At 40.0% G+C, this 27,987-nt stretch overlaps 1 protein-coding gene across 2 annotated transcripts; it reads right to left on the bottom strand.

Annotated features, from left to right (window-relative positions):
- Nucleotides 1-9: 9 nt before the first annotated feature.
- On the bottom strand, nt 10-27,987 carry AASS (aminoadipate-semialdehyde synthase). Of its 2 annotated transcripts, none has more exons than XM_057415812.1 (24): nt 27,832-27,987; nt 25,361-25,581; nt 24,053-24,229; nt 23,329-23,413; nt 22,515-22,582; nt 22,260-22,406; nt 21,195-21,273; nt 20,962-21,089; nt 20,650-20,798; nt 19,353-19,475; nt 19,062-19,200; nt 18,479-18,538; nt 18,305-18,372; nt 15,713-15,834; nt 13,113-13,242; nt 12,135-12,245; nt 10,701-10,809; nt 10,163-10,303; nt 8,167-8,334; nt 5,843-5,938; nt 4,087-4,202; nt 3,840-3,928; nt 3,343-3,519; nt 10-1,836 (listed from the first exon to the last, which is right to left on the bottom strand). In XM_057415812.1, exons 2-24 carry the CDS (start codon nt 25,571-25,573, stop codon nt 1,718-1,720), a joined length of 2,814 nt encoding a protein of 937 aa, XP_057271795.1. In that variant the 5' UTR covers nt 25,574-25,581; nt 27,832-27,987; the 3' UTR covers nt 10-1,717. The 2 variants fall into 2 exon arrangements, with proteins under 2 accessions (XP_057271795.1, XP_057271796.1); XM_057415813.1 differs by having other exon boundaries at nt 19,089-19,200.

Raw genomic sequence — 27,987 nt, 5'->3', positions numbered from 1 at the left:
AGCTGTAGGCCTTTAATCTACCAGGGGCAGGAGGAGGCGGCAGGGAGTGGAGTATTTGCTGCCAGCTCCATCCTTACCCCAGCTGCAGGCATCAGCTGTAAAACAGACCCCAGCCTCTAAGGTCAGTTTGGAGAAAAGCAACTTAGTGGACCCAGGATTTCATCAGAACATGCTTGGCACTGTAACAGAATCCAAATTTGACAGTATAAAAGCATCCACTTGTTAAGCATAAAAAGCCCTCCTCTTCATTCTTCCTTCTCCCTTTGGCTCCTTTCACTCTCCTCTGTTGCAGTTGCTACTTCATTACATCTACACAAAGAAAATCCAACCCTGAGTAACAAGACATAGAGACCGAAACTTCAGCTATTTTTATGGATGCTTTTCCTAACGGGCAGAACATCACCTGGAGTTCCAGCCCCTCAGAACCATGGTAACAGCACTATGCTTCTCAGGAGATAAAAGTCTGTGCGTTTTATCAGCAAAGTGCACTTGTGAACAAACCTGAAAGCAGACAGATTCCAGTATCAGTGTTCAGCTTTAGAAAAGGGGAGCTCCTGGCAGTTGCACAGGTACCAGTGCAAATGGTATCTGCCCATAGCATGACACCTCACAGACAGTGAAGTCTACGCCATTCTTGCATTGCCAAGCAGTGTAGAAATCCCTGAGCAAAACCCACAGAAGCATCCCTGAACTGGCTGGAGGCTGTTTTGTTGGGGAAAAACTGCACTCAGGTTGAAGTTCAGTTCTGGGCTGACGCAGCTAAACTGCCCCTAGAACCCCGTTGGCACCTCTGGGCAGCACCACACAAGCTGACACACTGGCAAACTCTCATCAGACTAAAGTGGCACTGTACTGAGCAGTACGGATAGGCTCCCAAATAAACACTTCAATAGTCTGATGGCAAAACAACAGAAGCTAATTCAAAAAGTAGTGATTTCAACCCCTAAGTCTACTGTATTTCAAAGCTGCTTATAACTACACAAGTATTCTCTTTGTAACCATAATTAACCTGAACAGAGCACACAGTGTAAGCAGAAAGAGTAAACGTCATTTAGAGCAGCTTCTAAGCACATTAACTGTGTGTATTTCAGAATGCCCTTCCAAGCTGCAGAACTAAATGTTAATGAGCTGTCTGCATGGCACAAGGCAACACATAACAGCAGGTATTTCAACATATTGCAACCAGATTCAACTCTGTAATGGGAAAGGGTATAGAGGGAGGCTTGCTTTAAACTTCCTCCTCCACGTAATTTAAGTTTACATTCATAAGAACAGGATTTAAAGAATATTATGACCTAGATTTCAAATATTTAACGACTGAACATTTTTGAGATCTAACAGGATCTTGTTTGCTACTACTGCAGAATTCCTAAACTATTTCTTGCATATTGTTATCGTGAAAATATTCACAAATACTGTTAAAGGGACAAGACTTAAAATTTAAGTATTGCTTTCATCTCTTTTGCCTGAGATATTTCAGGAAAGATATAAGGAAAGATCTGATTGATGTTAAAACATGTACATGAAAACACAGCAGTTTTAAGAGGAAATTCATGCATCTGGTTATCTGCAGTCAGAGTCAGGCAGCTGGATTTATGGAAGGTGTCATCTGTGTGCAACGGCAGGGACTGCCTTTGCTGGTTCAAATTGAGATTGTTAAAAGGTGGGAGAGAAACCAAACAAAGCCAAAACCCGATCTGATCCACTGCTTCCCTTGTTAATGTTTGACAGTGCTGTGAGTACTGTACACAATGCCTTCTGCCTGAACACGTTCAAGTATCGGTCCATAGACATTCTTCGTCAATGGTATAACCATGCCTTTGGCATCTATTTCACCTGAAATAAAGGTAGGGAAAGAAAGTGTTAAGTACTCTACTGTGATTATTCGGTAACGGGGAGGCTGTGGGGCAGCCTCTGAGGCCATTCCAGACAGCTCCAACCAATCCACTGCAGGGCACAGCTGAGACCCTTGGCCAAGGTGGTGGTGAAAATGTGTTTAAAAAAGGCCAGAAGAACTGCCACAAAGGTGTAAGTAGAGCGAAAAAAGTGTGAGAATGCCCTGCAGACAGAAAGGCTGGAGAAGGAGGATGGGAAGGAGGTGCTCCAGGTGCCAGATCAAAGATTCCCCTGCAGCCTGCAGAGAAGACGATACTGGAAGCAAGGGAAAAGCATGAGGTGGAAGCAGCAGCAGCAGACAGGAGCTGCTATGGACTGACCACAGGCCCCATTCCAATCCCCCTGTGCTACCTGGGGTAGAGGGAAAAGGCTAAGGAGTCAGGAAAGGAGAAGTGAACTGCAGCCTGGGAAAACCAGGTGGAGAAGAAGGTGGTATTTTGTCTATTATGTCTTTTTTTCATACCTATTTTAACAGGCAACAAATTAAGCTTTTTTTCTCCAAGTTGAGTCTGTTTTGCCTGTGACAGTAACTGGAAAGTGATCTCCCTGTCTTTATCTCAACCCATAAGGTTTTTCACCTTGTTTCCTCCCCTTGTCCTGTTGAGGAGGAGGAGTGAGACAGCCGCTGGGTGGGCAACTGGCAGCCAGCCCTGGTTGACACACCACAAATGCAAATATCAATTTGCAGCTAAATAAATTTTCATTTTTGTATTTTTTTCGTATGTATATATGCAGATATATCAACCCTAGTACTATGCTCTCACACAGTATCAGTACTGTATCAAAGAATAGGAAAAAAAGTGTTTGAAACATAGAAGCATACACAGCTTGAATCTAATTCACAGAGCTGTGAAACTGCAGTTAGGTGAAAAGTATCTAAACTTCAAAAGTTTGGGGTTTCAGTTTTTTTAAATAACAAAAAACCAAAAATTACACAACAAAGTTTTTGCTCATTTCAGTTAGCCAGAAGAATGAAGTTATAAAGATTGAGAGCAAACAAGGGGAAATCAGTATTTCCTTACACAGGGTGATGACTAGGCAGAGTTTGTCTGTTTATCTATACACAACATGATCAGGTAATATTCCCCAAGCCTCAAATTTCATCAATCCAGAAAGCAGTAGTGGAAGTCACTAGTTTGTTCAGCACAGGTATATGTTAGCCTGCTTCACTGTGGCACAATCAATTGTAATTTGCTATGCCAAAGGTCTCCTCTACACCAGTGAAACATTTAAGACTACATCATCTATATATTAAGCAGTAAATTAAGAGTTGTCACTGAAACAAACACGCAGATTAAAAATTCCTGTAAAGAAGACAAGAAAATTTTCATAAATTTTAAAAATATACATATATACACATTTGCAAAACACCATGCATTTGCTTTCTACAGGCAGAAAGATACAGGGGATTGAAATACTGTTACTGAAGTCTGAACAGCCACTTACCATCTAGAACCATCTTAGCTGCAATAGCCGTGGGGTATCCTACTGATTTAGCCATTGCAGAATACCCCTTGCTGTCACCATAGACAACCAGATCAATAAACTTTTTCTCCAAATGACCAGAAGGATGCTTGAGACCTATTTCATTTCTCATAACAATCATATCTCTCTCTCCAGTGCCTAAGAGAAAAGCACACAAACTATTAATTACTTGTATTTCAGTCACATCACGACTGATGTGCAAGGCACTATGCATACACGGCATGTGTATCGAAGGTGACTTACGAAACAGACTATTAAGGAGAACAGAATGTTAAGATGAAATTAAAAATACATCAGGGAAAGAAAAAGATAAATTGGGGGACTAGAGAATATCACAAAACATCCAAAACCTAACATGAAGGTTTATTAATGAAGGTGAACAAACTACTCCAGTTAAGGCTGATAAGAGAGACTGGCTTGTTCTACTAAAAGCCTTGAAAAAAAAATTCTTCACATACCAAAGGGCAGCTTTATCTCCATGTGCTTTGCAAGAGCTCCCACAATGGAATCTGCTGCCGGAACCGGTTCATCTCCCAATAAACCTAGCCTGGCAGAAGAAATGAGACAGGCTTATATCATTGCTTACCAACAGCTTAGTCTCAGTTTTGTAATTTCCAGCTTATATCAGTTTAACAGCCTCAACATGGAACAAAATGGCTAGAATTGCAAGGCCCAACAAACTTTAAAAATCACTGGAACATTTACCATTCCACTGCCTCCAGCTGACTTTGATCCTTTTCCAGTTTGCTAAATACAGCTTCTTTAAGAACATCGTACTCAACAGGCTGCTTAATTCCAACCAGTTTGCACATGAGCTCTTTCTGTATTAAAAAAAAAAAAAAGTTCCTGAAGGCCTGACATCCATCTCCACTCTTTTTCAGTCAAGGTTTCAAGAACACTGCTCCATTAAGCTCACCTAATATCTAGGACTTCTGAGACAAGTTATGGGTACAGAGAAAGTGTGATAGCTTGAGATTTTTTTAACCACAACAAATGAGAATAAGGCTCATCTTTCCCTAAAACACTTTGTTCCCCAACACTCAGCTGCTTCCCCCTACTTTTTAGTCTTATCCCTTCCTCTGGCAGTGAAGAACACAGAAATCTGCATAAACAAGGAACACTGGGAGGATGTTAGGGTGAAAGGGAAGCCACCTGGAGACAGCCAGAGCGTAGGGGACTCAAGGATATCTTTCAGCTGGTCTAGAAATGGAGAATATCCCTTTCAAAAGGAAGGAAACAAACTGATGAGATTAACAAGGCTCTGTCAGTCCTGGGAATATTACCAAAAGTTTTCTGAAGACTTTTGTGCATATCTGAAGGCCATTTTGTGCTATCTAGATGCTAATTATTACTTGCTTCATTCACAGCAACATGAATAATAAATGAAGCTATGAACAATATATGAAGCAAGAAAGAACTGCAGAGTCCGTTTAGAAGCTCAGGCTAGCCTATCTCCTCTGCTTCCCACACAGAGTTGGCAGAAGGAAAGCACTGATATATAACAATATTGCTGAGACGAGGTTTGCAGTGAGACTGATGAGTTCATCGTTATTTTCAAACATGCCACTGCATACTTATTCCTTGAGGTTACAAGGACTGGAAATTCTAGCCATCTCTACAAAGAAAACTTGAAGATATCAACCCTAAAATCGAAAATGGAAAAAAAAAATAAAATAATATAAAAAAAGAAGCAATTCCCATATGGGTAGATGAGCAGTGCTGTAAGCTAGTCAGAGACAAGCCAGGCTAGGCCTCTTCACCTTGTGCTTTCTCAGTTTTGAGAACACTCAAGACACTCTTAACTTGAACTAATGACATCATCAGAAAAATTCTGTGCTCTCCTCAGACCATCACACAGCACAAGCCTGGTGTCTTTTTCCAGGTTAATGCTGATAAAATCACAAGGAAGGAAAAAGGAAACAGCTGTATTTTGTTCGTCTGAATAATAGTTATTCTCTCAGAGGTTTGCAAAAGGGAAGAGAAATTTCTTACAAGATAGGCAAGCAGACCTGACAAGTAATAAGCTGTCGGTTCAGTCCTCTTTATACCATACTGAAATATGGAATTCTCTGCTTTGCCCACAAAGACAAAATGTTGATTGTCAAATATAACAGCAGTACATCACACAAGCCATACTTTAGCTGAGATTTTTAAGATGTGAGTGAAGTATCAACAAGCAAGACAGAAAAAGCAATACCATCAGCACTCAAGTCAGCCAGGGCTTTGCCTAGCCAAGTCCTGAAAATCTCCAGTGTCACAGACATCAGAGTCTCCCTGGGAAACTTGTTCCAGCACTGTATTACATTCCTGCTGAAGAAAATCTTCCTGATTTCCAGAAACAAAAACCAGAGATGACCAGGATGCAATACATGATTCCCAATTCTAAGCACACGCAAGCCTAGAAATAGCAAAATCATTAGTAAAACAGAGGAAAGAAGGCAGAGCAATCAGAGTAACTCACCCAGGTTAGAGGTGGAGAGGTTGAGCTTAGCAAAGGATATGGATCTGGGCTAATTAATCCTAGTTTTACAAAGCCTCCCATAGTTTTGGAGTATCCCTGAAATAAAAGAATAATATGGTTAAAACTAATATTCACTTGAAAGTGAGGCAAGTATTTCTACTTGTTTTGAATGCAGCAGCGGACACAACCATGTTAGTGTTAACATTATTCCCACGGGAAGATAGCCACAATTAACAGGATGCCAGTGGGGTTACTGCTCCAGAGTGGTACCTTCCCCAGGCCCTCTCTACCCTTCTCCCTACTTTTTCAATACCCTCTTTAATGACTTCTGCCATCAATACCTCCATGGCAAGTAGCATTGGTACAAGAGATCAAAGGGCTAGTTCAAACTCCAGCACATCATTAAACACAGAGTTATATCAGCCAGCTGGCCCACAAACAAACCACGGAATACAGACTCCAGAGCTGAACTCTGGTCACCCTGGCTTTATACCAGTGTGATTATATGGACATCAGGTAGACTGATTTTAAAGATAAGAATCCTCTGTGTTTGTATCTTTCCTTCAGGAACATCAGAGACACAGGACACCGGAGGAATGGTATTTAAGAGGAGCTGTAATGGCTGCAACAGGCAGCCAAAAAAGAATTTTAATGTGCACGATAAAAGAAGTCTCAACTGGTTTCTGCTTCTTTTCGTTTGCATTCCATTAACACTCCCACACAGCTGCTGGATACCTGAAAACACTTCCACGAAAGCGAAACACTGTAAAAAAGCAGACTGCTGGAAATAAAGCAGTCTGAAAGAGAGCTAATTATAATTAGGAGCCACCTCCACCAGCACTAGGTTATCAGTTTAGATGGCTTTTAGATATCCTTCTGTGATATCTCTTTTTAAACTGACTCAATTAGCTAGCTGAAATTAATCTATGAAAGACACTCTGAGGAGATGCTAGCCTCCGCACTGAATTGACTGCTTTCTGCTCAGCAGCACAGCCGCATGTGCAAAGAAAGGGTCAACATTAACTGCTGCCCTGCCCAGCACTATGTTCTGGTATGCAGATACCAGGCAGGTAGAGGTATGGCAAGTTCTTCCACACAACCCTACCAATATCACACCATCCCAAAGTGATAAGCCTGCTCTGGGGATAAAGAAAACAACACAAGAAACCAACACTAGCCACAAAATCATCATTCTTATAGCACACTGGTAACAACTCTTTGTGCTACCCCGACATTTTGCTTTTCCTTGTGCTCTTACACAAAAGAAGAAGGTTTTACCAGCCCCCCAAATGACAGACTTACTGTCACAGTAAGACTCCGTAACTAGATAGATGCCTTCCACATATTTTTAGCTTCTGAACAAGATATCATAACTAGACTGATAAAAGGAGAGCTGATGCAGTTTGTAACCCTTATTGCCCCACAATGGCCTTCCATCTTCCTTTGCTAAGCATGCATCCCAACCTCCCTCACTCCCAGAAATGAAGAAAAATCCTGCTGTATTGCAATAGAGGAATTAAGAGTGAAAAGACATATACACGTCTCAAGCCATGGACAAAATAACAACTTATACTTGACATAAACCTTAACGCAATAGGCATATCATGACATTCATAAAAGCTTTTTTTAAATCTTCAGTATGGTTTTAGGTTTATTCCTTCTTAAGTTATACTGACCAGCAAAAAAAATTAAAAAGAAGTCAGTTTAACAAACAAAAGGAATAGAGTCTATCAGTTAGAAGGAAAACACATTAAACATTTTATTTAACTGACTGAAAAGTTAAAGCTGCTCAAATTCAAGATTTCCAGTTACTTAATGAAAAACATCTGCAGTTTGATGAAAAAAACATCATTTCCTGTAAGATTTTTCATTATGTTTTTCACAGGAACATAGGCAACAAATTGTAAGTTCAATTTTTTATCATCTTTAAAAGAATGGATCAATTCTTAAAAACATGTAACAGCAACGCCCATCACACAACCCCTTCAGATTTATTTGGTTTTAAATCTTCTATTGATCTGACACCACATATAGAGCCAGAGAGAAAAAAAAATACAGTTACAGACTATGCAAACCAACTGACCAGCTGCCCAAAACAAGTAAAACTATTTTTCTGGTTTGCAACAAACAGCTGTTAAGTAAATCAGGTAAAGCTGCTTTCAAAAAAACTAGAGTAGTCCTTTCAGTTATCTCAGCTGGGACAGTGGAGAGCTCATAAATAGAAAGTACAGAGCTATAAAAGGCTAATTTTTAAATACAGTTTTCTTTAAATTATAACATTCACCTCTTGAGGAAAATAATAATGAATAATAATAACAACTTACTTTGTACCTTAAGGTGCCTCTCAACAAAGTGTGAGCTGTCTGAATACCATACGGCTCAGCATATTTTGTGCTGTCTCTGTTTGGAAAACCTTCCAGATTTAATCCTGGGAAGAAATCCATCGGAGTAACAGAATCAAGTACTGCTCCTCCAGCTGGAATATTTACAACCTAATTTTGTGAAAAACAGCAATATTATTTCAGTGTTGTGTTATTTATTTTACAACAGAAGATATTAAGTATGTTCAAAATAGCAACTATATGCTTAGAATTTCATGTGCAAACAAAGGCCCAATCTAAATAAAGCAGTTGCACAAGCCATTGAAATATATCATGTGATGGAGGAGCATGCACTATGTCAGCCATTGCTAATCAAAGGGCTAAAACAAGACACATCTTTCTCACACATGCTGTTAATTCCTGCTGCTCTTATACTAAAGTGACAAGTTCCTTTCCCAAACTACACCAATGTGAAGGGAGATTCTGCCCATAGTCTTCCTGTTTTTTAGTCATTTTTAATTCTTTTATGGGGGAGGAGAAGGCAAATGTAAAAAGAAAGAGGGATCTTGCTTCTCTTTCTTTTAAAGATTAAAATAAATTCAGTGGTAGAACACTGATACAAAATTGCTGTCCATGTGTATCTTTACTTGCAGCTACAAAGCACAGGGAAAATGCACCACTGAAGGAAAACAAAATAAGATTGACTAGTTCTATTATCACTCCAAACCAAAGCCTTGAACCCTGTTTCCTTCAAGCAGCTGATGCACATGTCTGCTATGCAGCATCAATACAAACTCATTTTGTGACTTCTGAGCAAAGGGGCAAGGTTTCCTCCTAGAAGAAAGACTAAATCAAAAGCCAAAAGATCTTATTGTGTTTGCCAGGCAAGACACTAGTGGGGAAGAATCCTGTACAACAGTCAAAGATAGCTAAGGATTTAGTGCACAATTTACTGACAAGCTCACATACTGCTTTCATAATGAATCATTCATATGCATGATCTAATTTTTCCTAGCCATAGGTGAACCAGGTCAGAATTAAATAAACATTTTTACATTCTCCAAATGACCCTTTTATCTGAAACTTATGTGTTGTTGCTTTCTAATTAATGATCCAATACACAATCCCTGATTTTTTACTTTCTCACTGCAATAAGAACACTGGAGCACCAAAAAGTCATGACAAAACATCTCAAAAGATTTCTCGGTTTTGCAGATCAAAAAGTTTAGATAATTAGCTGAACCTTACACTGGTTATAAAAGGCAGTCTCCTTGACATTTGAAGAGCCCCTGCTCAAGTTAACTACTTTGAGCAAGTGGAAGTGATCAAACAGATAGGACAGGAAACCAGAAATGTAACAGTGGCTTGCAATAGCTTTGCACGAATCAGTTTTATCTTTCCATAAAACAGACGCAGTGACATTTGCTAGGTTAAGTCTACTCTAATGTCTCCTGAACAAACAGCAAAACAGAGCTTATATAAACACATCAGAAAGTACTGTACACTTTCACAAAAAATACTCATTGCGCTACTGGTATTACAGACTGCACGACTGCACTCAAAGAAATCAAGAGTCCTGGCATACATGTGTAAGTATAGAATGAGGCTGCCTGGATTACAAACATGGCTAGACAGAAAAGCAAGTAGAAGGATGCACTTTCACCTTCGTTCCACAGAGCCAAAGACAGGTAAATTAAGTGGCAAAAGCAGTACACAACGGGAACGGAAGCTGGATGCAGAAACCCAGCTTCAGTGCTTTAGTCATTAGCACACACTCCATCTTTGCAATCAGCTTCCATACAGTAAGTAAGAACAATGCTGGCAGGTGCCAGGCACCATCACACTCCAAACATAGGATTTTGTTATGCATGCAACTGAGTTTGGCAACTGACTATCACTGGCTTGAAAGTAAACACAGCAACTTACAAACCCCAATTCTCCCCTTAAAAATACCACTTTCTTTGTCTGGCTTTAAATGGAAATTTTAGGATTACTTCACCTCTCCATTTTTTAAATATGTAGCAGACTGAACTGTATTCAGCAAAACTCCTTGTGGGCTCCAGCTGAACTTGTATCTCAGAGGATTGTCAGAGTACTCTGGAGCTGGTAGGCCGCCGCAGAAAGAAGTGTAGGACACAACCTGTCAGATTTATTCACAATGAAAGAAACAATGAAGAGAAAACAGACCAGGATGAGGACAGTACAGAGCTGCCCTGCAGAATCCCTTTCAGTTCTTAAATTTTCTGTTGACGCTGTACCCTACATAGGCCAAATCAGAAGATCTACAGTGGAACCAAAAGTTTACTGTGCAAGGGCATCAAGCTGTCACACTGCAGCCACTGTCTGTAAAGGAGAGGAGACCAAAACAGATAGTGGGGCAAGGCCATATTGTTGGTGTTTTCACCAACTGGATTAGTTGGCAACAAATCCCAAGCATGAGAGAAAGGTGTCCAGAATCCATTACACATCAGTGACATGCCCAAAAACTAGGAGGTGGTAAAGGGACAGGGTTACTATGTGCTACCTGCCAACCTTACCGTGGCACCAACTTCTTTTGCCTTGTCAATACATTCCATTGCCAACATATGGTCAAGACCCGGATCCAAACCCATTTCACTGATAACTGTAATACCAGCAGCTTCTACACTAAAAATAACAGAAATGCAGAGCTGTCAGAATATTCACTTTTATTTAGGAAATCTGTCCAATAAAGGCCCAGCGAACTTTCCCCAACACAGCAAATTCTAGGCTCTATCTGCAGCTTGTGGGTAAAAAAAAAAGATATTAAAACCTGAGCAGTAACAACTGTTAAAGAGTCATTCTAGCCTTGGTTTCTCTGACTTTGCTGCAACATCTAGGGGCTGGTGGAAAAATAAATTCCTATCTCACATTCTATTATTCTATTATTCACACTAAACTCCATATCTCACATTCCCCTGGACAGCCCTACAGTGCATGAAGGTAGTACTGAAGAGTATGGCACAGAACTAGTCATAATTGCCCTAAACAGCTCCTGTGGAGAAGAGAGATGAAAGACCTACTTTCCCAAATTACAAGCATTTGGGGTTTAGCAGTTGTCCACATTCCCAGAGAAATTCACTTATCACCACAAACTGAGGCAATTTATTTTAGTTTCAAAATCACTTTGTATTTTTACAAATAAGAATTGTTTTTTTTTCTTTCTTTTTTTTTTGAGAGTGTGATATGACCTCTTGGCATCACAGCTAGAAGAATCTCCCTCACTGTCTGCAACACTGGTTCTCTACCTGTCTACCTTTCTCTGTTTTATCTTTTGTAGAGACACAGCATGCACAAGTCTCATCTCACTCACTTGAATTAATTTCAGAGTATCCAGTACTGAGACTGAGAGGAGTACCTAGGTGAAAGTCCATGCCCAAAACAACTTCTAATTATATAATAAGTAGGACAACAGAAACAATAGAATAGTTAGAACCGTCACCAACTTGAGACTAATAGAAAGGAGAAATGACTCCTATCCAAAAGAAGGAGTCATGAAGGAGGATGTTAGAGTAGGTAATAGAATATTAGTGTAGATTAGGGGAATGTGGCTTAGGAGAATGTGAAGGATGACAAGCAAGCTTGCTGTCACTGGTAGAACAGGACAGCCCATCTGCTGATTTGAATATCAGCCCAGCTCAAATATCCTAACAGGTCTGAGGGGAGAGGGGAAAGCACACTAACATGGAATAAGATGGGGTATGCAGAAAAGCACATTCTACTGTTTAGAGCACTAGCCCTAGTGGGGTGTGCACTCATTTCCCCACTCTGACACAGCCTCCATATGCAACTTTGGGAAAAAAAACTTAGTCCTCTACCATAGAAAGAGAAGGACAAAGAATGCAGAAAACAGTAATTCACAATGAACATTGCAGGTGTAACAGACTGCAAAATATTCAGATAATGCACTAAAGGAGGCAGTAACACCAGGGAGATGCTACTGTCATACTTACCTCTCCCTGAGCTCTTTCATAGCTGGTGTTAAGTAGCTGGCTGTTACCAAGTTCACTTTGTTGTCAATACATTTCTTAGCAACCAAAGGATGTGCTGAATAAGGCAGCAAACTACAAACGAAACAAATATGCAACATCAAAATCCAACCAGTTACTTAGGCTATCACTGGAAAGACACTTGCAAATGTTTTTTGTATGCCTACAAAAGAGCTCAAGTAAATGCAACAGCCCCTACCTGCCTTGCCCTGAGCAGTTTCGTATCTACATAAGTGAAATGCTACCCTACAGAAGTGCATTGTTGTATGTACTTGGAACAGAGCACAGGACAATATGGGAGTCATTGTTTAGACAGCATCTTCTGTCACATTTGTCTTTGTAAAAAACAAACCACTGATCTATTCTCAAGGCTACTTTCTAAACAGGCATGATGAAGATTCAGAAGATGCCAAGCTGTAAATCCATCCTTGAGAAAGCTTGCATTACAAAGATCTTGCTGAAGTACTTTGTGAAAAGCATGCTCTACATGGAAAAGAAGCAGCATACATGACATCTGTGGCAAAAGGGACAAAATTACAAGGACTGTGAAGTCATTTGCTCCCTTCTTTCAATACCTGAAAACAGATCTCTCTTAGTGGAGAAATGACCAAGATGTCAGAATTTTGCTTCCTCTTGCAAACATGCCAATTTGATCCCAGGAACACTTCCACTGGTGGACACAACTGGTCCCTCACACTAGGAAGGCTCTCCACATAATTGGTGAACACTTCTAAAGGGATGCTGCAGTCAAAACCCTTTGAAAGTCCTGATGCCCTACTACACGAGAAGGCAGTGGCCAGATACAACTATTTACATACACAACTATGATCCCAGTTCTTGGGCATTAAAAAAAGTTAGTATGCTGCTTTAGGTCACTGAACTAGGAGAAAGAAGCAGCATGACTGAGGTTTGAGCCTGTCATGTTTTACACATAATTCTGACCTGATCACAAGGTTGTGTTTCTTCACCAAAGAGGTCAGCTTTTCCTCATGCTTAATGATATCCATATGAACTGAAGTAATATTGTCATATTTTTCTGTCAGTTGTTCAAGTTGTTCCTTCATGACAGATGCTGTTTTAAAAGTAAAACACATCAACGGTTACATAAACATAATTACAAAGCACTCCCAGGTACAACTGTACTTCCCTAAGAAAAACAGTTGCATGGATGTTTTCCTTCACTAACAGTTGAAGAGAAATCAGGCATAAAGCACCTTACTTCCCTTAAAGTAGTCAACTTCATTATAAATTGCCACTGCCAAGCCATAACAGCTATAACTCAACTAGAATCTACAAAGAATACTTTCTCTCAGAAGTGAAGAACCTGCTGAAAAACAACCATTTTCAAGTAGTGTGACAATTAATCTTGAGACTGAAAGTATTTTAGATCACTATGCAGTACATATTTTCTCCTGGTTTTAAAAATGGTAACTTTAACCTGGCCAAATAAATGCTGAGGTGGAGTATTCAATCAGTTGATTGTAGTAGTTATTTCTGCAAAAGCACTGACTACTTCACTGACATGCAAAAAGCTGACTAAAGTCCAGGATGGGAAAAAGGTCCAAAGAGGAAAATGCCTTTTTCTTTTTCAGCCTGTGCTTGCTTTAAGTGAGACAGGAAAACCTTAACTAATTTTAAGGTCTTGATGAACATGCAGGTTCAACACAACTAACAGACTTAGTAAACAAACGTGCCCAGAAAACTTACCCCATCCCTCATTCCACATAGCCATACATTTATAGACAAATCTGGTTAAAAAAAAAATCTTTCAAAACTGTTTTCAGACATTTTAAAAGGAATTCCTATTTTTTACCAAGAACAGCTTAATAGTTTAAAACAAAACCAATTCACATCATTCACTATTTTTAACATAACAAAGATAAAAACATTAAGCTTTTGTTTAGCTCAAACATTAAGAGGCCCAGATTCAATCTGACTAGTTTCAATATTTGCCTATGGGTTAGTTCTACCAAACCTGCATGTGAAAATATTATCCCTAAAAGGAAGAAATCCAGTCTCTGCCTGCTTCCATTTGTCCCTTACAATTATCTTGCTCTTACTGCCATCAGCACTTACAATTAAAATGAAAGCAGAACTGAAAGAGAGATCCAGGTTAAAGCAACCAGTATTTGACATATCTCACACCATCTCCTGTCCTGGCTCACCATGCTGCCAATACAACGATGACAATGGGAACATGGCCAGGAGAAAGAAGTAGGCAATGAAGGCGGCAGGTGGGGAACAGGCTTACAGAGTATTAAAAGCATCTGTGCCTCTAACTTAGGGCCTTATTTCCTTATGGCCTTTCCAAAGTCAATGGAAATAAACATTGCCAGAGTGTGATTCTCCATACTGTACTAATCAACTTGTGCTGAGAGAAAAGAGAAAGGCAAAATCAACCTAAAAAGAAATTGATTACATGAATGCTTCCCAATTAAAACTTTTGTCATTTGGATTTAAAATGGTGTAGCCTAACAGTTGAGAACCAAATGTGGCACCACAGTGTGCCTTTTAAGCTTTCCTCATCCACCTACCTACTGTCAAGTATTTGACAAGTAACACCTTTGTGTCTCTTTTCTTCTGAGTTTTTTGTGTGTGTGTGCTATACAAATTGCATGGTTTTAAGATACCCAGGTAACAGGCACCTGCTGTTTGCTCAGTGCTTGGCAAAACACATTTTCCAATTCACTTGGTTTCCCTCACTGCTCCTATATTGCAGAGACTAATGCTGCCTCTGTACCAATGAGGGGATGGACACTGCACATTGCTGTAATCCTTCCTTGTTCACAGTGTCAGGCAGTGAACTGTGCTAATGGTGCAGCTTCCTTGGAGTACTCCTCTTCTTCCTAGTATACCTTTTCCCAGGGGTTAAATGGTTATTACTGCAACGGGTAGCAAAAGCAGGCAAGCACAAAAATAACATGAGAAAATAACAAACCAAAGCAACAACAGCAACACCACAGATCAACAGAAATACAAAAGTAAGTTTTAAAGGAAATCACTTCCCAGCAAAGTCACTTTCAGGCAATACAGCCTGGGATTCAAACCTTTAAACAGAATCAGGGTAAAGTCATCGTCAAGGGTACTGATGAGAAGGTCAGGGTCTGAAGGTTTACCACTACAGTATTGGTTATAACTAGAACAGGGGCTTCACCCATACAGATGTCCATAAAAACAATTTCATTTTCTTGTTGTGTGAAGGTTAAAAACACAAGCCAAGCACCAACAAAAGGGACTGACTACCTACAAAATCAATCCCAAGACCAAATCAGGCTAGAAGGAAAAGTACTTCTGATTTCCCTACATAAGTTACACATACAAACAGTAAAATTTCAATGTGGCCATGTCATTTTCAAATCAATTATATAAACTCAAAATGCTCACAGTTACAAAATCTTTTTCTGCTGTGTATAACAACAAAGATTTTCTTTATCTGTTCTCAAAACCAGATCCCTTTACTGCTTTTGAGAAAGGTTCTGCCACGCCAGCAGGTTTAAATAAGATTTAATTTTTCAATGAAAAACAAGCAAAGTCTTACATACCAACTGTGATGTCAACATTGGAATCTCGACTAAGATATTCAATTACAGGGCCAGAAACATAGCCAGATCCAAGCAATAAAACCCTCTTCTTATTATCCATCTTCAGCATCTGAGTGTATTCTCTAGAAGGTGTTACAGGCAAAATTAAAAACCACAGAGAAGAAGGAAACTGTAAACTGCTAAAACTAACAAAGTATGTTTCAGTAAGTCTACAAACCAAGAGCTCTACTCAGACCAAGAGTCAAGTTCCTGGCTATCTAACCCAAGTACTGCTCCCATTCTTCTATGGCAGAACTTCTAGGTTCTTTCTTCCAATATAAACATGATCAAATCCATCAACATCTCTACTGCTTCTTCAATTGATACTAGCTGTTCAATAGGTTTTTCCTCAGTTGCCACTATATTTTTCTGAATGGCCAAATTACCATAACTTGATCACTTGAGGACCCACAAGCTGTCTATGTCATCCTGGGCTGTCAGAAAGGGATTCAGGCTCTGCCTTGCTCCCTTTACACAACCAGTATTTGTTAAAGCACACAAAACCATGCTGGTGAAAGTATATTTTAGGTAAGTTATACTAATCTCATATTAGTCCACCACAGAAACATGATAGTCAATACAAGTTAATACCTAATTAAGAAATCCTGTTTGCAGACAAGACCTTGTTTGATTTTTTTTTTTAAGAAGTTAAATCATGATTTAATCCATTCACAGAAAGCCTCCTAAACCCATTATATCCTTTCATATGACAAATCTAAGGACCTTCCTCCTCCTGCTATTGGGTTTAACAGAACATCTTCTTCCAGAGCTAAATCCTCATGGGCAAAGAAAAAGAAATAATTCCTGTCTGCCCTTTACTATAGGGAGCAGAAATGGTATGCAGGAGCTTGGAGCAACAGTATTGACAAAGAGGATACTTTCTATATGAAAGAAATCTATTATTTTGCAATCAAACCTCTTATCATATTTATTAAAAACTTTCCCAGTGTCTAAAATGAGGTCAGACTTGAAACAAACATAGCATGTCTGCTCTAGGACAGGCTGCCAAATGACCCATCAAGAGTGGGAACAGAATCTGCACAGTCCCAGAAAAGAACATTTCATATTACGCCTACCCTCTACATACAAGTCTCAATAATTCAGTTATGTTAATCTATGAACAAATAACAGTAATACCTAGAGGTCCACACTGTTAATGGGATATGTCATTGCAGCTGTGGATGAGGAACCCGTAGAAGGTATGAAGCAAGTAAAGGTGAAAAGACAGAGATAAGTTTAGTAAAACAAACTGCTCCTGTATTCTAATGGCATTCAGGACAGTTCAGTTCCTCCAGTCTGGCTATCCTATCTCTAAAATATCCCAAGACTTCCAAAGGGTATAAGCAATTAGGTTAAATAGAGCCCTCAGAATCTAAATTAGACACAGGATAATACTTTGTTATAGCAATAACAAAAGCATGATTCCTACAGGCTCTAAACAAAAGCCTATCTCTAGCTAAACCATCACATCTTAGGCAGTAAAATCCTTGCTTTCATTTGCATTATCTCCAAAGTCTGCAGTAAAGGAGGGTATCATTAGCAGGTTTTGCTTTTCTGACAGGTAACTGAGCAACACCACTGAACATCACATGCAACACACAGGTCCGCAGAAGTATCAAACATTTACCCACAAAACCCCCTTGGGAATGACATCTCCAGATTCTCAGGGTAGGTCATACAGGCACTTATGGAGAAAGAAAAAAAAAAAAAGGAAAACAACCAACCAAAAAAAACCCACAACCCAGATCATTGTGCTGTGTGAGGTATTCCTCAGAAAATTTGTTACTGCTGTTACTGAGACAGCCTCTTGAAGTGGTCTGTCAAACAGCACATGACAAAAATTACTGTGAGCTGAAGTCTTTGAGAGGCAAAGAGCATGTTACTTTGGGTGAATACTCGTTGTGCACAAGTTCATAACCACAACTCCCAAAGTTCCCAAAGGAAACTGGAGACATTTGGCATGCAAAAGTCAACACACTATGCTTTTAGTGTATAGTGTATGCAGTGCTTGTGGTCTGACCAATCTCAACTTTTACGTGATGTACAGTGCAGCTGGCACTGACCATGCCACTGACTAAAGCTTTACCTACAGGAATATAACGAAGCCTGAAAGTCTCACAGAGGTTCCTGGATACATCCAGTCACAGAACAATGCTATACAGCACAGCACTTGAGTCATACTAGGATTCAAGGTATAGTACGGAGCCTTTTCCTTTCAAAGGACTGCACGTTATACCCATTTTAAAAGGGCAAGGAGTAACAGAATAATACTGGCATGTGTCTGTTTTCTGCCAGTCTTCATAACATAAGAAAAATGACCACTTCCTCAACTTCAATATGTTACTAACAGCATATGTTAATGATTTAAGCAATGCACATGAAGAAAGAAGGAAATACCAAGCTAGGAGACATTTAGACATAAGCACTAGACAGTGCAATATAGCAGTATTCCATAAAAACACAGGAGTAAATAAATTTAAAAGGGGAGGTGGAATGCAGACAACATTTTTTTAACATCCTGAACCAAATAATCTTTAAGAAGCTGTACATTACCTGCTCTCCCTCAGTTTCTGGATATATTCATATTTAGCTGTCAGTGAGCCATTGGATGCAATCACTGCCTAGAAATACATGAAAAAAAAAAACAAAAACAAAACCTGAGGCTTTTTGTACCTGTATGATTTATAGCAGAGGAAGACAAGCAGAGTGACAAATCACAAAACTTACATCTCGAACAACAGTTGAGTAATTCTGTCTCTCAAGAGGTTCTGAGCCTTCCGATAACAGCTATGGAGATAAGTTATTTCAAATCTGGTCATTTCATTTGCCATAAATCTTTTTTCAGAGTAAAACATCAAGATTTTAAGCAACATTTAAATGCAGTCAGCAATACCAGTATTTTGTAGATCTGAAACTCTTGTGGCCCTGATCAGTGTCATTTAACTTCTATGAAAATACAGAAATTCAAACAGCAGTCTGATTGTGAGCAACTGTTATTTGCCTCAAGAAAATCAGATTTAGACATCTACTGCATAGTCCAGGAACAATGAACTACCTGACAGAGCTTGTTTCCTGCCTACACAAAGTGTTCTTGACAAATCCCTAAGACATCCAGATCACTAATGTCTCATTCACAAGTTGCTTTTTCAAAGTATTGCTCAAGACTTAGGAAGCCTTTTTTTTTTTGTTTTTCTTTTCTTTTTTTTTTTAAAAGTACAAAGTCAGTTATGTTCTACAGCAGATTTATTTTGAATGTATACAGGAGACCAGAAAAGCAACAAACAAGCAGACCAAAGTCTGAGCCTTTTACTTTCTCGATGGATACATTAGACCTTACCATCTCTTCAATATATGGGAAAAGCATATCGCCAAAGTACTCTGTTGCTTCTACAGGAAGCTGAGCTGGCAGATTGTCAATGGAACACATCAGAATCCCAGAGCCTTCCACACTGAAAGAGAGAACATGGCTCTCCTAAACTACTTCGCCTTGGTACCTGAAAGGCATCACCTTTCACAAGTGCTTTAAACACATGATTTTTCAATATAATGTTTCATCGTAGAAATTACAGAGGAAAGCAATAAAAACTAAAGGCTCTCCCACCTGTCATGAATAATATGCTGGTCAGCATCATACATACAAAATGGACTGTCAATTGTTGTACATTCAGTCATAAATTCTATAGATCCTCCAGTGTCTGCTGAAATGTCACATATTGCCAGAAGCCTAAAGCAATTAAACAAAAAAAGACAAAGGAATAGAGTATTATCCAAATTACTAAGAAATATAGGTTTAAAAGATCACAAGTGAAAAAGAAATTTAAAAGAAATGTGAGAAAATATATTATACTTGTAGTTTCATTCATCTTAACCAATTTAGAAGTCAGTGTAATATGAACAATGACATCCAGACAGGTCATGAGATTTCCATTCACAACAAAAGGTTCCATATTTCATGCGTAACTTGTCAAAGACCAGGACAATCCACTCATCCATCATTTTTTCTCATTATCCATGTGCTGTCAACACCTCCCGTTTGTTACACAACTACCAATTCCCCCAAGCTATCACTGTGCAGTCCTGCACTAGAACAACTTCACCATCACAAAGGGAAACCTAAAGTGGCTACCTCCTTTCAGTTCACAGAGAGCTGGCACAGGTGGAGTATTCATTAGCCTAAGGCACAACCTCTGGCTCCACTCAAGGTTAACAGTTAAAAGTCTTTTTCATAGGAGAGAAAGAAAGGTGTCAAGAGTGGACAGAGAAAAGACAAAGACCTCTTCCTCACCAGCATATCCTTTGCTATATCCTCCCCAAATCCATCACCAGGCCAGTGTCCCAAAGAACTATTACACAGGACTACTAGGGAAAGGGTGGCTCCCACCCCCGCTGAAAGGAGACTAACCCTGGATTTGCATCCCACATTCCATCCTTAAAGCTATTCAAGGTTGTGAAGCATTTCCACCACCAGCTGCAGAAATCAGAGATGTGAAGGAACAGTTATTGAAGCTGTATAAGCCAAATGACAGGGTAGGAAGAACTTAAACAATGAACTCTGCTCAGGCACAGAAACTTCTAGCAGTAATGGTGCGTTAGGTACATTTCCCAGATATCACAGTTTGCTCTGGATTTGGCACAACGATCATTGGCAGAACTACCTTTGCAGAAAGACAGACAATACCTGTCAACCATTTATACTGTGATGTTTCCAAAACCTTCAATCTGTGAAAACAAGACTGCAAAGCACAGAAGAACAAAAGTAGGTTCAATGCGGTACTCTGCAACATGCAAGAGGAACATAAGAAATAGAATCACTTGGTAGATACTGTGGTGAAACTGCCTGGCATTCTGACTTAATTAGGATGCTGCAGAATTGTTACAAATGAACTGAGGTGTCTTACTTGTGTGGTAACTCAGGACAGCCCTCGATGGCAGCAGAAGTAGATTTAACTGGCACCAGCAGCTTCTGAGCATCCTGTCGACTTAACAAGCGAGGAGTATGTTGCTCCCAGTATATGCCATTAATTAAACAAGTTGTGTAGGGTGCAATCTGCAAAGAGAGTTACAGATGCCAGATGTTCTTATCTAGTATTTTAAGTTGAAAGCACCTGGTCTAGTGATTTAAATGAACACTTTCTCATCAATGGATATGCAAAGGTGTAGTAACTACCAACAATCTGTGGAAAACATTTCATAAAAGAAGAGATGCTTACATCACTGTTAAAGCGAGAAGTGTAAAGTTCTGGATGTTTTTCGTAGTCTACAGGATCATACAGTCCATCCTGTTTCCTCACAAGATGATGGTGACGACTTAACACTGTCCCATAGACTTTTCTGAGGTCTGAGGTTAAAAAAAAAAAAAAAAAAAAAGGAAGAAATAAAATTGTTGTTATATTTGGACAAAAAGGGTTGCAGTGTTTTCAAAAACTTTATTGTTGCAGCATACCTCCAGATCTGGAAACTTCCTTTAACTCATGTGGTTCCACAAACTCACATGGGAGGGCACTGAACATTTCCTGAGCACCCTGTAAACCAAGAAGTAGGATTCAGAAAGATCAGAGCATACAAATATAGTGTAACACTGCTCATTTTGTGTGGGAAAACAGATACAAAAATGCCACGCACAACAGAGTCCTGCCAGACAAGGCCTTCAGAGATGTACAGACTGTTTCACACATAGCCCTGCTTATCCAAAACAAAGCTGCCTGGGCTCTGTGTACAAGGAATTTACATCATTCCCCATTACTGCAGTTTGTGTGGCCCACAGTCCAAAGCCTGGTTTATATTTTTGACGGTGGAGCTGGGAGGCCCCAGCTCAGCCACAACAGGTGGTTTTGCTGCCACTCTGAGGAGCAGTTTCTCTTTAAGGAAGGCCCCTGAAGCCCCTCCTCACCGACCAGGCTGTTCTAAAGGCAAAGAACTTTGAGATGACTTTCCCAATAGCTGTGATTATAGAACACGGGCTCTTCAGACATGCCAGCCTTTTGCTCAATAAACACAGTTACACTGGCAGTGACCTTATAGCCTGAGCTAGTTAACTGATCTTTGTTGCCAAAACCAGGAGTAAGGCGTTTTCCCTATGTTATAGAATATATGTCTAAAGTCCAGGACCTGTAAGCCAAGTCAGTGGTACAAAAACAGATAAAACCCAGCAAGTATTAGAAAAAATAATTCTTCCCCCTATACTTTAACGGGGTGATTCAACATACCTTCTGAGCCCAGAGTGAATCAAGTGCAGAGAGGGAGATAAAAATCATGCAGGTGAGACAGAGAAGCAGTAAGACTTAACCCATTTTTCATGGTAAAAAATTAGTGTGGTCACCCTTGTCGGGCATGATCTCATCTTAAAGGCATTAGTTTAGGGTACTTGAAACTTCTTACTGGCAAAGGAAAACCTGAAGTCCAAGCAAACAAAATGAACCTATCAACTCATTTATCCTGGTATGTATCAAATGCCAAGAATTTATATTAAAAATAATAAAGTATTTAATCTTGAAGACAGAATTCTTACCTTAGAAACATTACCAGTGCCTGTAAACACAAATGTTAAGGGTCCAACTGACTTTGGCATCAATCCGAGTGAAATTTCATACCCGGCATCCCGTACTGCCTGCACAGCCTGACTGCTATTCCTGTAGTTATGTGCCATCCCAATGTGCTGAAACCAAATGCATAGAACAATCAAGATATTTGCTATATTCAAATACAGGTGCAGATGCCCTAGTGTCATTTTGCTAGAGAAAAATACATACACATACAGTCTTACCATGAAGGGAGTGTGATGTCCCAAGGCTAAAAATCGTAATCCCAATCCATGAAGAATGTTGATCATTCCTATTGTTTAAAAAAAAAAAAAAAAATCAGAAAATCAGACTATCAGTGTTAATTATGAATATACACAGTTAGAAACTGCAGAGACTGACTGAAGTCTAAACTCACCCTGGATATTTTTTCCCATATTTTATTATTAATATTTCACTTCTAAAGAAAGTCTACATAAAACCAGGGAAGGAGAAATTCAATAGCAGGCTATGACCTTAAACCTGCTCTTGGCCCACATTAGGCATTTCAGCACCATTTAATATTCGGATATCCTTTCATGAGATGTATCCACAACACCAGATTCCAAAGAAGGAGATAATAAAGAGAGTCTCCTGAAGAAACAGCGTTGAAGTTCAGTGAAAGGAATGAGAACCATGCCTCACAAAAATCAGTATAAATGAATGAGAGAGGGACAAACAGATGTTGTTCAAACTCGCAGGACTGACAGCAGCCCTTTCTCTCAAAAGCCTATTCAGCTCATCTCTAGATTTTTAGTCAGCCTCAGATTAGTTGAACAGACAAATAGGAATTCAAGACAACATAAAATAGTAGATTTGCCAGGAATCCACAGACTGTTTGACATGTAGTCTAATCAAAAGTAGGGAGCACAAAACAGAATGGAAGAAAGCTCTTAAAAGCAAGAGTTAAAAATGCAGTTAAAAATGCATTGCAAGCCTCAACTTTCAGGAAACACAGACAACCAGAAGTATTACAAGAAGTTACTTGTTGCAAGCCTGCCTTTACTTTATGCACTATACCTGCTACACCAGCCCACTTTCCAAAGGCCACAATTCGCATTCCTTTACGATCCACCATTTTTTCATAGTCAAACAGTCGAATTTCCTGAAAATATACAGCAAACTGAGTATTAAAATTTTCAGTGAATGCAGTCAGTGGCATGTTACTCTCCTAGGAATTACCTTTTGATATGCCTTTGTCATCCTTTGTGATAGAGGCTGATGGGCATATATGAGCAGGCAAATGATTCATAACAAGATTTAGGTAAAAAAATAAAAACCTAAAGGTTACACTGAATTCTTGTTTTAAAGAGCCTCTGCACTGCCTGCGCACTCTTGGCACAGTTTCCCAATGTGCCATTCCAGCCGCTGGAGACTCTGCCAAGAGGCTGCTCATTTCTGAGCGAACTGGTTGCCTCCCTCTGTAACAGCCAACACATGCTCTTGATTAATAACTTTCCAATAAGCCTTCATGCTCACACAGCACAAACCTCTCATGAATACACCATGCTTGCAGCACATCTGCCTCGCACATCAACAGAGTAGCACCACAAGCACAAGATCCTCTGAGGAAGAAATACTCAACTTCAGGAAAAGATACTGAAAACTGTCCTTGTTAGCTAACTACAAATATGCACACTGAAAGTAACCACGCTAGGCAGCAAGCTTTTGATCATACTTCAGCATTAAGTTCAGTTTCCAACCCATGCTAACAGTCAATTGTCTTCTCTATGACACAATTTACCTGTCTTAGAATCTCATCCAAAAGGGGCATGTTTGCCTCTTGGGCTTTAATAGTGTGAGAGAAGAAGGCATAGTTCTTTTTAGGGATTAATTTGTCCTCTGGAGGTCTTTTCACACCTACTATCAGAGAAGCCTCAGAAATATCTTCTTGAATAATGCCACCTGCTTTGATGTAATCCTATGAAAGAGAAAAAAATCAAAGTAATTTTTTCTGGGTTTTTCCATATTCAGATCTCAGCATATAAGCAACTAGAACAGAAGAAAAACAGATAATTCTCCAAAGCAGAAACAAGTTACTACATGTGATACTTCAGAAACCTCTTTATCAAAGGGATATTGAATATCAAACTGAACTTGCATGCTAATATCCTATTATACAAGGCAAAAACATAATTATGTTTTAGTAAAATCCTTCATCATAAATTCACAGACTAAAAAAAGGGTATTTCACTACATTTAAAGTATTTTATAAAGTGCTGTGATAATGAACAACCCTTTGTAACATGTTGAAATATATGGAAATAAGTTTAGATAAATCTGACATATTAATCTGAAGACTGATGGCATGTGATTTTATAAAATTGTATAAGATTAAGTCCAAGCTGAAGAGCAACATCCAAAAGAGTGTTTTTCCATATCAAAATCTAGTCTTGTTATCCCTTGTTTCAGAAACATATTAAAATTCCATCTTTCAATATCATACTTGTGTACCCAGAGTGATATATGCTTTGGTGAAAAACAGCCCTGTGACTTAATTAAAAGGTGATACATGCAAGTGCTCACTAATTCCCTACTTATGTGTCCATTTTTATCTGTTGGTTCAGATACCTTACAGCAGAGTACTACTGTTGCTTACTGGAACTGTAAAAGCTCTCAGTCCCAAAGCTCACAGCATAAAAGAAAAAAACAACCCAAAACAAAACTCTCTCCTCATTTTACATGAGGAATAGGACTGAAGTGGGAATGGTATTCATCAGATTCATCCTTCCACCTTATTTTAAATATGATTAATTTTTTTGAATGTTGCCTCCATACAAATAGAAGAAATAAACACCAATGTTAAATGGATTATCAAGTTTCAGAGACAGATGAAAAGAAATCAATAAAAACAACTCCAGAAGCCCACCAGTATGCCAACATTACATTAAAAGGCTAAACAAACTACTCCTTTTTCTCTCCACAATGACTCCCCATGCAACACCAAAATTAATATGTTTTCTCATGTATATCCCTTGAATATATTTTTTCCTGTGCTATGGTTAATAACTGAACTAAGGGTTTGCTTACATAAATCAAAATGGGACCTTACCTTTTCATGGATGGCTCTCCGGTTTGATGGCTGCACTAAGACCTTGTAACCCATCTGTGTTAATTCCTTAACATGCTTTGGTGCTAGAGGTGCTCTTCTTTCCCAGGCATTAACATCTTCCCTCCTGATTGCCAGCACAGACTTATGACGATGCCAACACTTAGCATTATGGAACGCACACCTACCATTTGTGTGACTAAAGGCTCGCAGCATGGTAAAGCCTGATGGCAGCAAAGACAACATAGTAAAATATGCATATATATACACGTATGTTTCAAACACTGTTCAAAAGGTCTGGTCTCCTTTAACATCTGCTGTAAAACACAAACCAGATACTTTATACTCTAGGTGCACCCTACTTTTGTGAGACATAAATTTCCCTTCTTGAGCAGGGAGGTTGTTCTAGCTGACCTCCAGTGTTCCCTTGCAACCTCCACTCATTCTGTGATTCTCTGATTCTGAGAATTTACTTTCAGTGTACTTCGTTGCACCTCAGCTTGATGGGGTGTCCTTACAGAAACAAATTATTTGTGCTATTGTAAGGGAAGGCTTTTAACATGTTCAGTGTACCAAGTTTTTACTTACACAGCTTAAAAAGAATGCTGGAAACTTAAAAATGCCAATTAAATTCATTTGCCAGCATGAACATCCAAAGACGAAGCACTTACAAAAGTTTGCATCAAGATCAGTGAGAAGTAACAAACTCACAGAAAGAAGGTAGAACACAGGCAACAATACAAGCAGTTGATTAAAAAAAAAGTCCTATACGTATGACTAATGCAAAGTATTTTTATATAACTAATTCTGACTCAAGCCAAAAACAGAACAGTAGGACAAGACCTTAACTACTGCTTAGCAGTCAGCATATGTGTGGCCAGGACTTACAGGTTTTTTTCCTAATAAAAATATTGTGGAAAGGCTTCATTAGGACAGATTCTCACTACAGAGGATTACCCCTTTATTTTCTCTCTCCTCTTCTTCACTCACAGTGAAGCATATATGCCACTGCTCAGCTCCGCTGTGAATGGTATGAACCAGTCCAGCACCAAATACCTAGGAGCCTAAGGACTTGAGATATTTATATGATTAGAAGATGTGGATCTCAAAGATAGAGGCTCCAAAAACGTGAACGGTGCTTTCAAAGTAGTTTTGACTGATAGTTACATGTATCTCTGCATTTGAATCACTTGGAAAATCCTGTTTGCCCTCATGCCCCAGTCTTGTAAAACCTCTATATGCCTAAAGCGTCAAGAGGTCCTATTTAACTCCAGGCTTGCTTAAACAGAATAGCACACAAAGGAAGGCATGAATAGAAGCACACAGTCCTCTGCCTTCACTCCAAATGTGGTCTTCCCACCATCGTGAGATTTTCCTACCAGCAGAATTTACTGTACAAAAGTTGGAGTTGATATTTTATGACACTGCTCTTCAGCAGGCTAAGAGGGTTCTCAGAGACTCTGTTGGTACCTCTCAAAAACAGAGGAAGGCTTGTCACACATCACTATTACTGCACTCTAGAAAATAATGATTAGCGCAGTTCCTACCACTGCACTGTACCTCATACCCAAACCTGCAGGAAAAGAAAATTTCCCTCACACAGAAGAGTCCTACAAGAACAATGCTGCTTTCAAAGGGGCACAAGCTGCCCTGCACTTACAGCGTGTGAGGGGGAACCAGGGCAGTAAACAAACACTCAGTGTGACCTCTGGCAGGCCAGAAGTGTGTACACATGACTCTTTGTGTGTGCTCAGGCTTAACCACAGATATCCCATTGGATAAGATACTGATATCCCGTTGTAAAAGTGAAAGTAAGTTTAGAATACAAATCCTGCAGAGATGGTGATCTCTGGCCTCCTCAACAACCCAGCTGACCAAGGGAGCCGAGTGGCACTGGTTCCTCATCACCCATGATATGGGGGCTGCTCCACTCTGCTTTGAGCTTAGTTTTGAGACTCAATAGTGCTGAGGAATATAGCAAAGGAAAAGTAAAATGAAAGAATAACAACAAGCTTGATTACAGCACATAATCTGAATATGATCCTATTTCTAGAGTGAGCTGAACGTACTTATACGGGCAACTTGTGCCTCCACTTACTACTTGAGCGACAGCTAAACTACAGCGCGGGCCCCTGCCAGTGTGTTTCGCCCCCTGAACCTCCGGCCGGGGGTCTCACGGGGCCCCTCCAGCCTCCCGACAGGAGAGCGACGCGCAGAAGGGAACAAAATCCCCGTTAAGAGAGGCAGGGAGGCGCGGGCAGGCAAGCGGGCAAGCAAGAGGGCAGGCGGACTGGCGGGGGTAGAACCGCGGTAAGGGGGCGGCACCGGCCGCGAGAGGCCGCGGAGGAGCGGCCGCTCTGCCAGCGGCGCTGCCCGCACGGAGGGCCGAGGCTGCGACCACTGCCACGGGGAGCGCCGGGGAGCGCCGCAGGAGCCGCCGTGTGCGCCGGGGGACGGGGCAGCTCCGTACTTACCTCAGGGTGTTCCGGGCAGCCCCGGCACAGCCGCTAGGCACAGCTCCCTAGGTCGGCCAGCGTCCGGCGCGCCGCCAACGCCCAGGGCGGCAGCCAACCGCGAGCCTCCCTGCGGCTACACCTTTCACTGCCCACCAATGAAGAGGGGTCCTGCCG

Source organism: Pezoporus wallicus, unplaced genomic scaffold (assembly GCF_028554395.1).
Source record: "Pezoporus wallicus isolate ANWC-B61680 ecotype Strahan unplaced genomic scaffold, APGP_CSIRO_Pwel_v1 contig_6966, whole genome shotgun sequence".
Classification (NCBI taxonomy): Eukaryota; Metazoa; Chordata; class Aves; order Psittaciformes; family Psittacidae; genus Pezoporus; species Pezoporus wallicus.
Note: the sequence above shows the minus strand (reverse complement) of the source record. Positions and strands in the feature narration are given on the sequence as shown.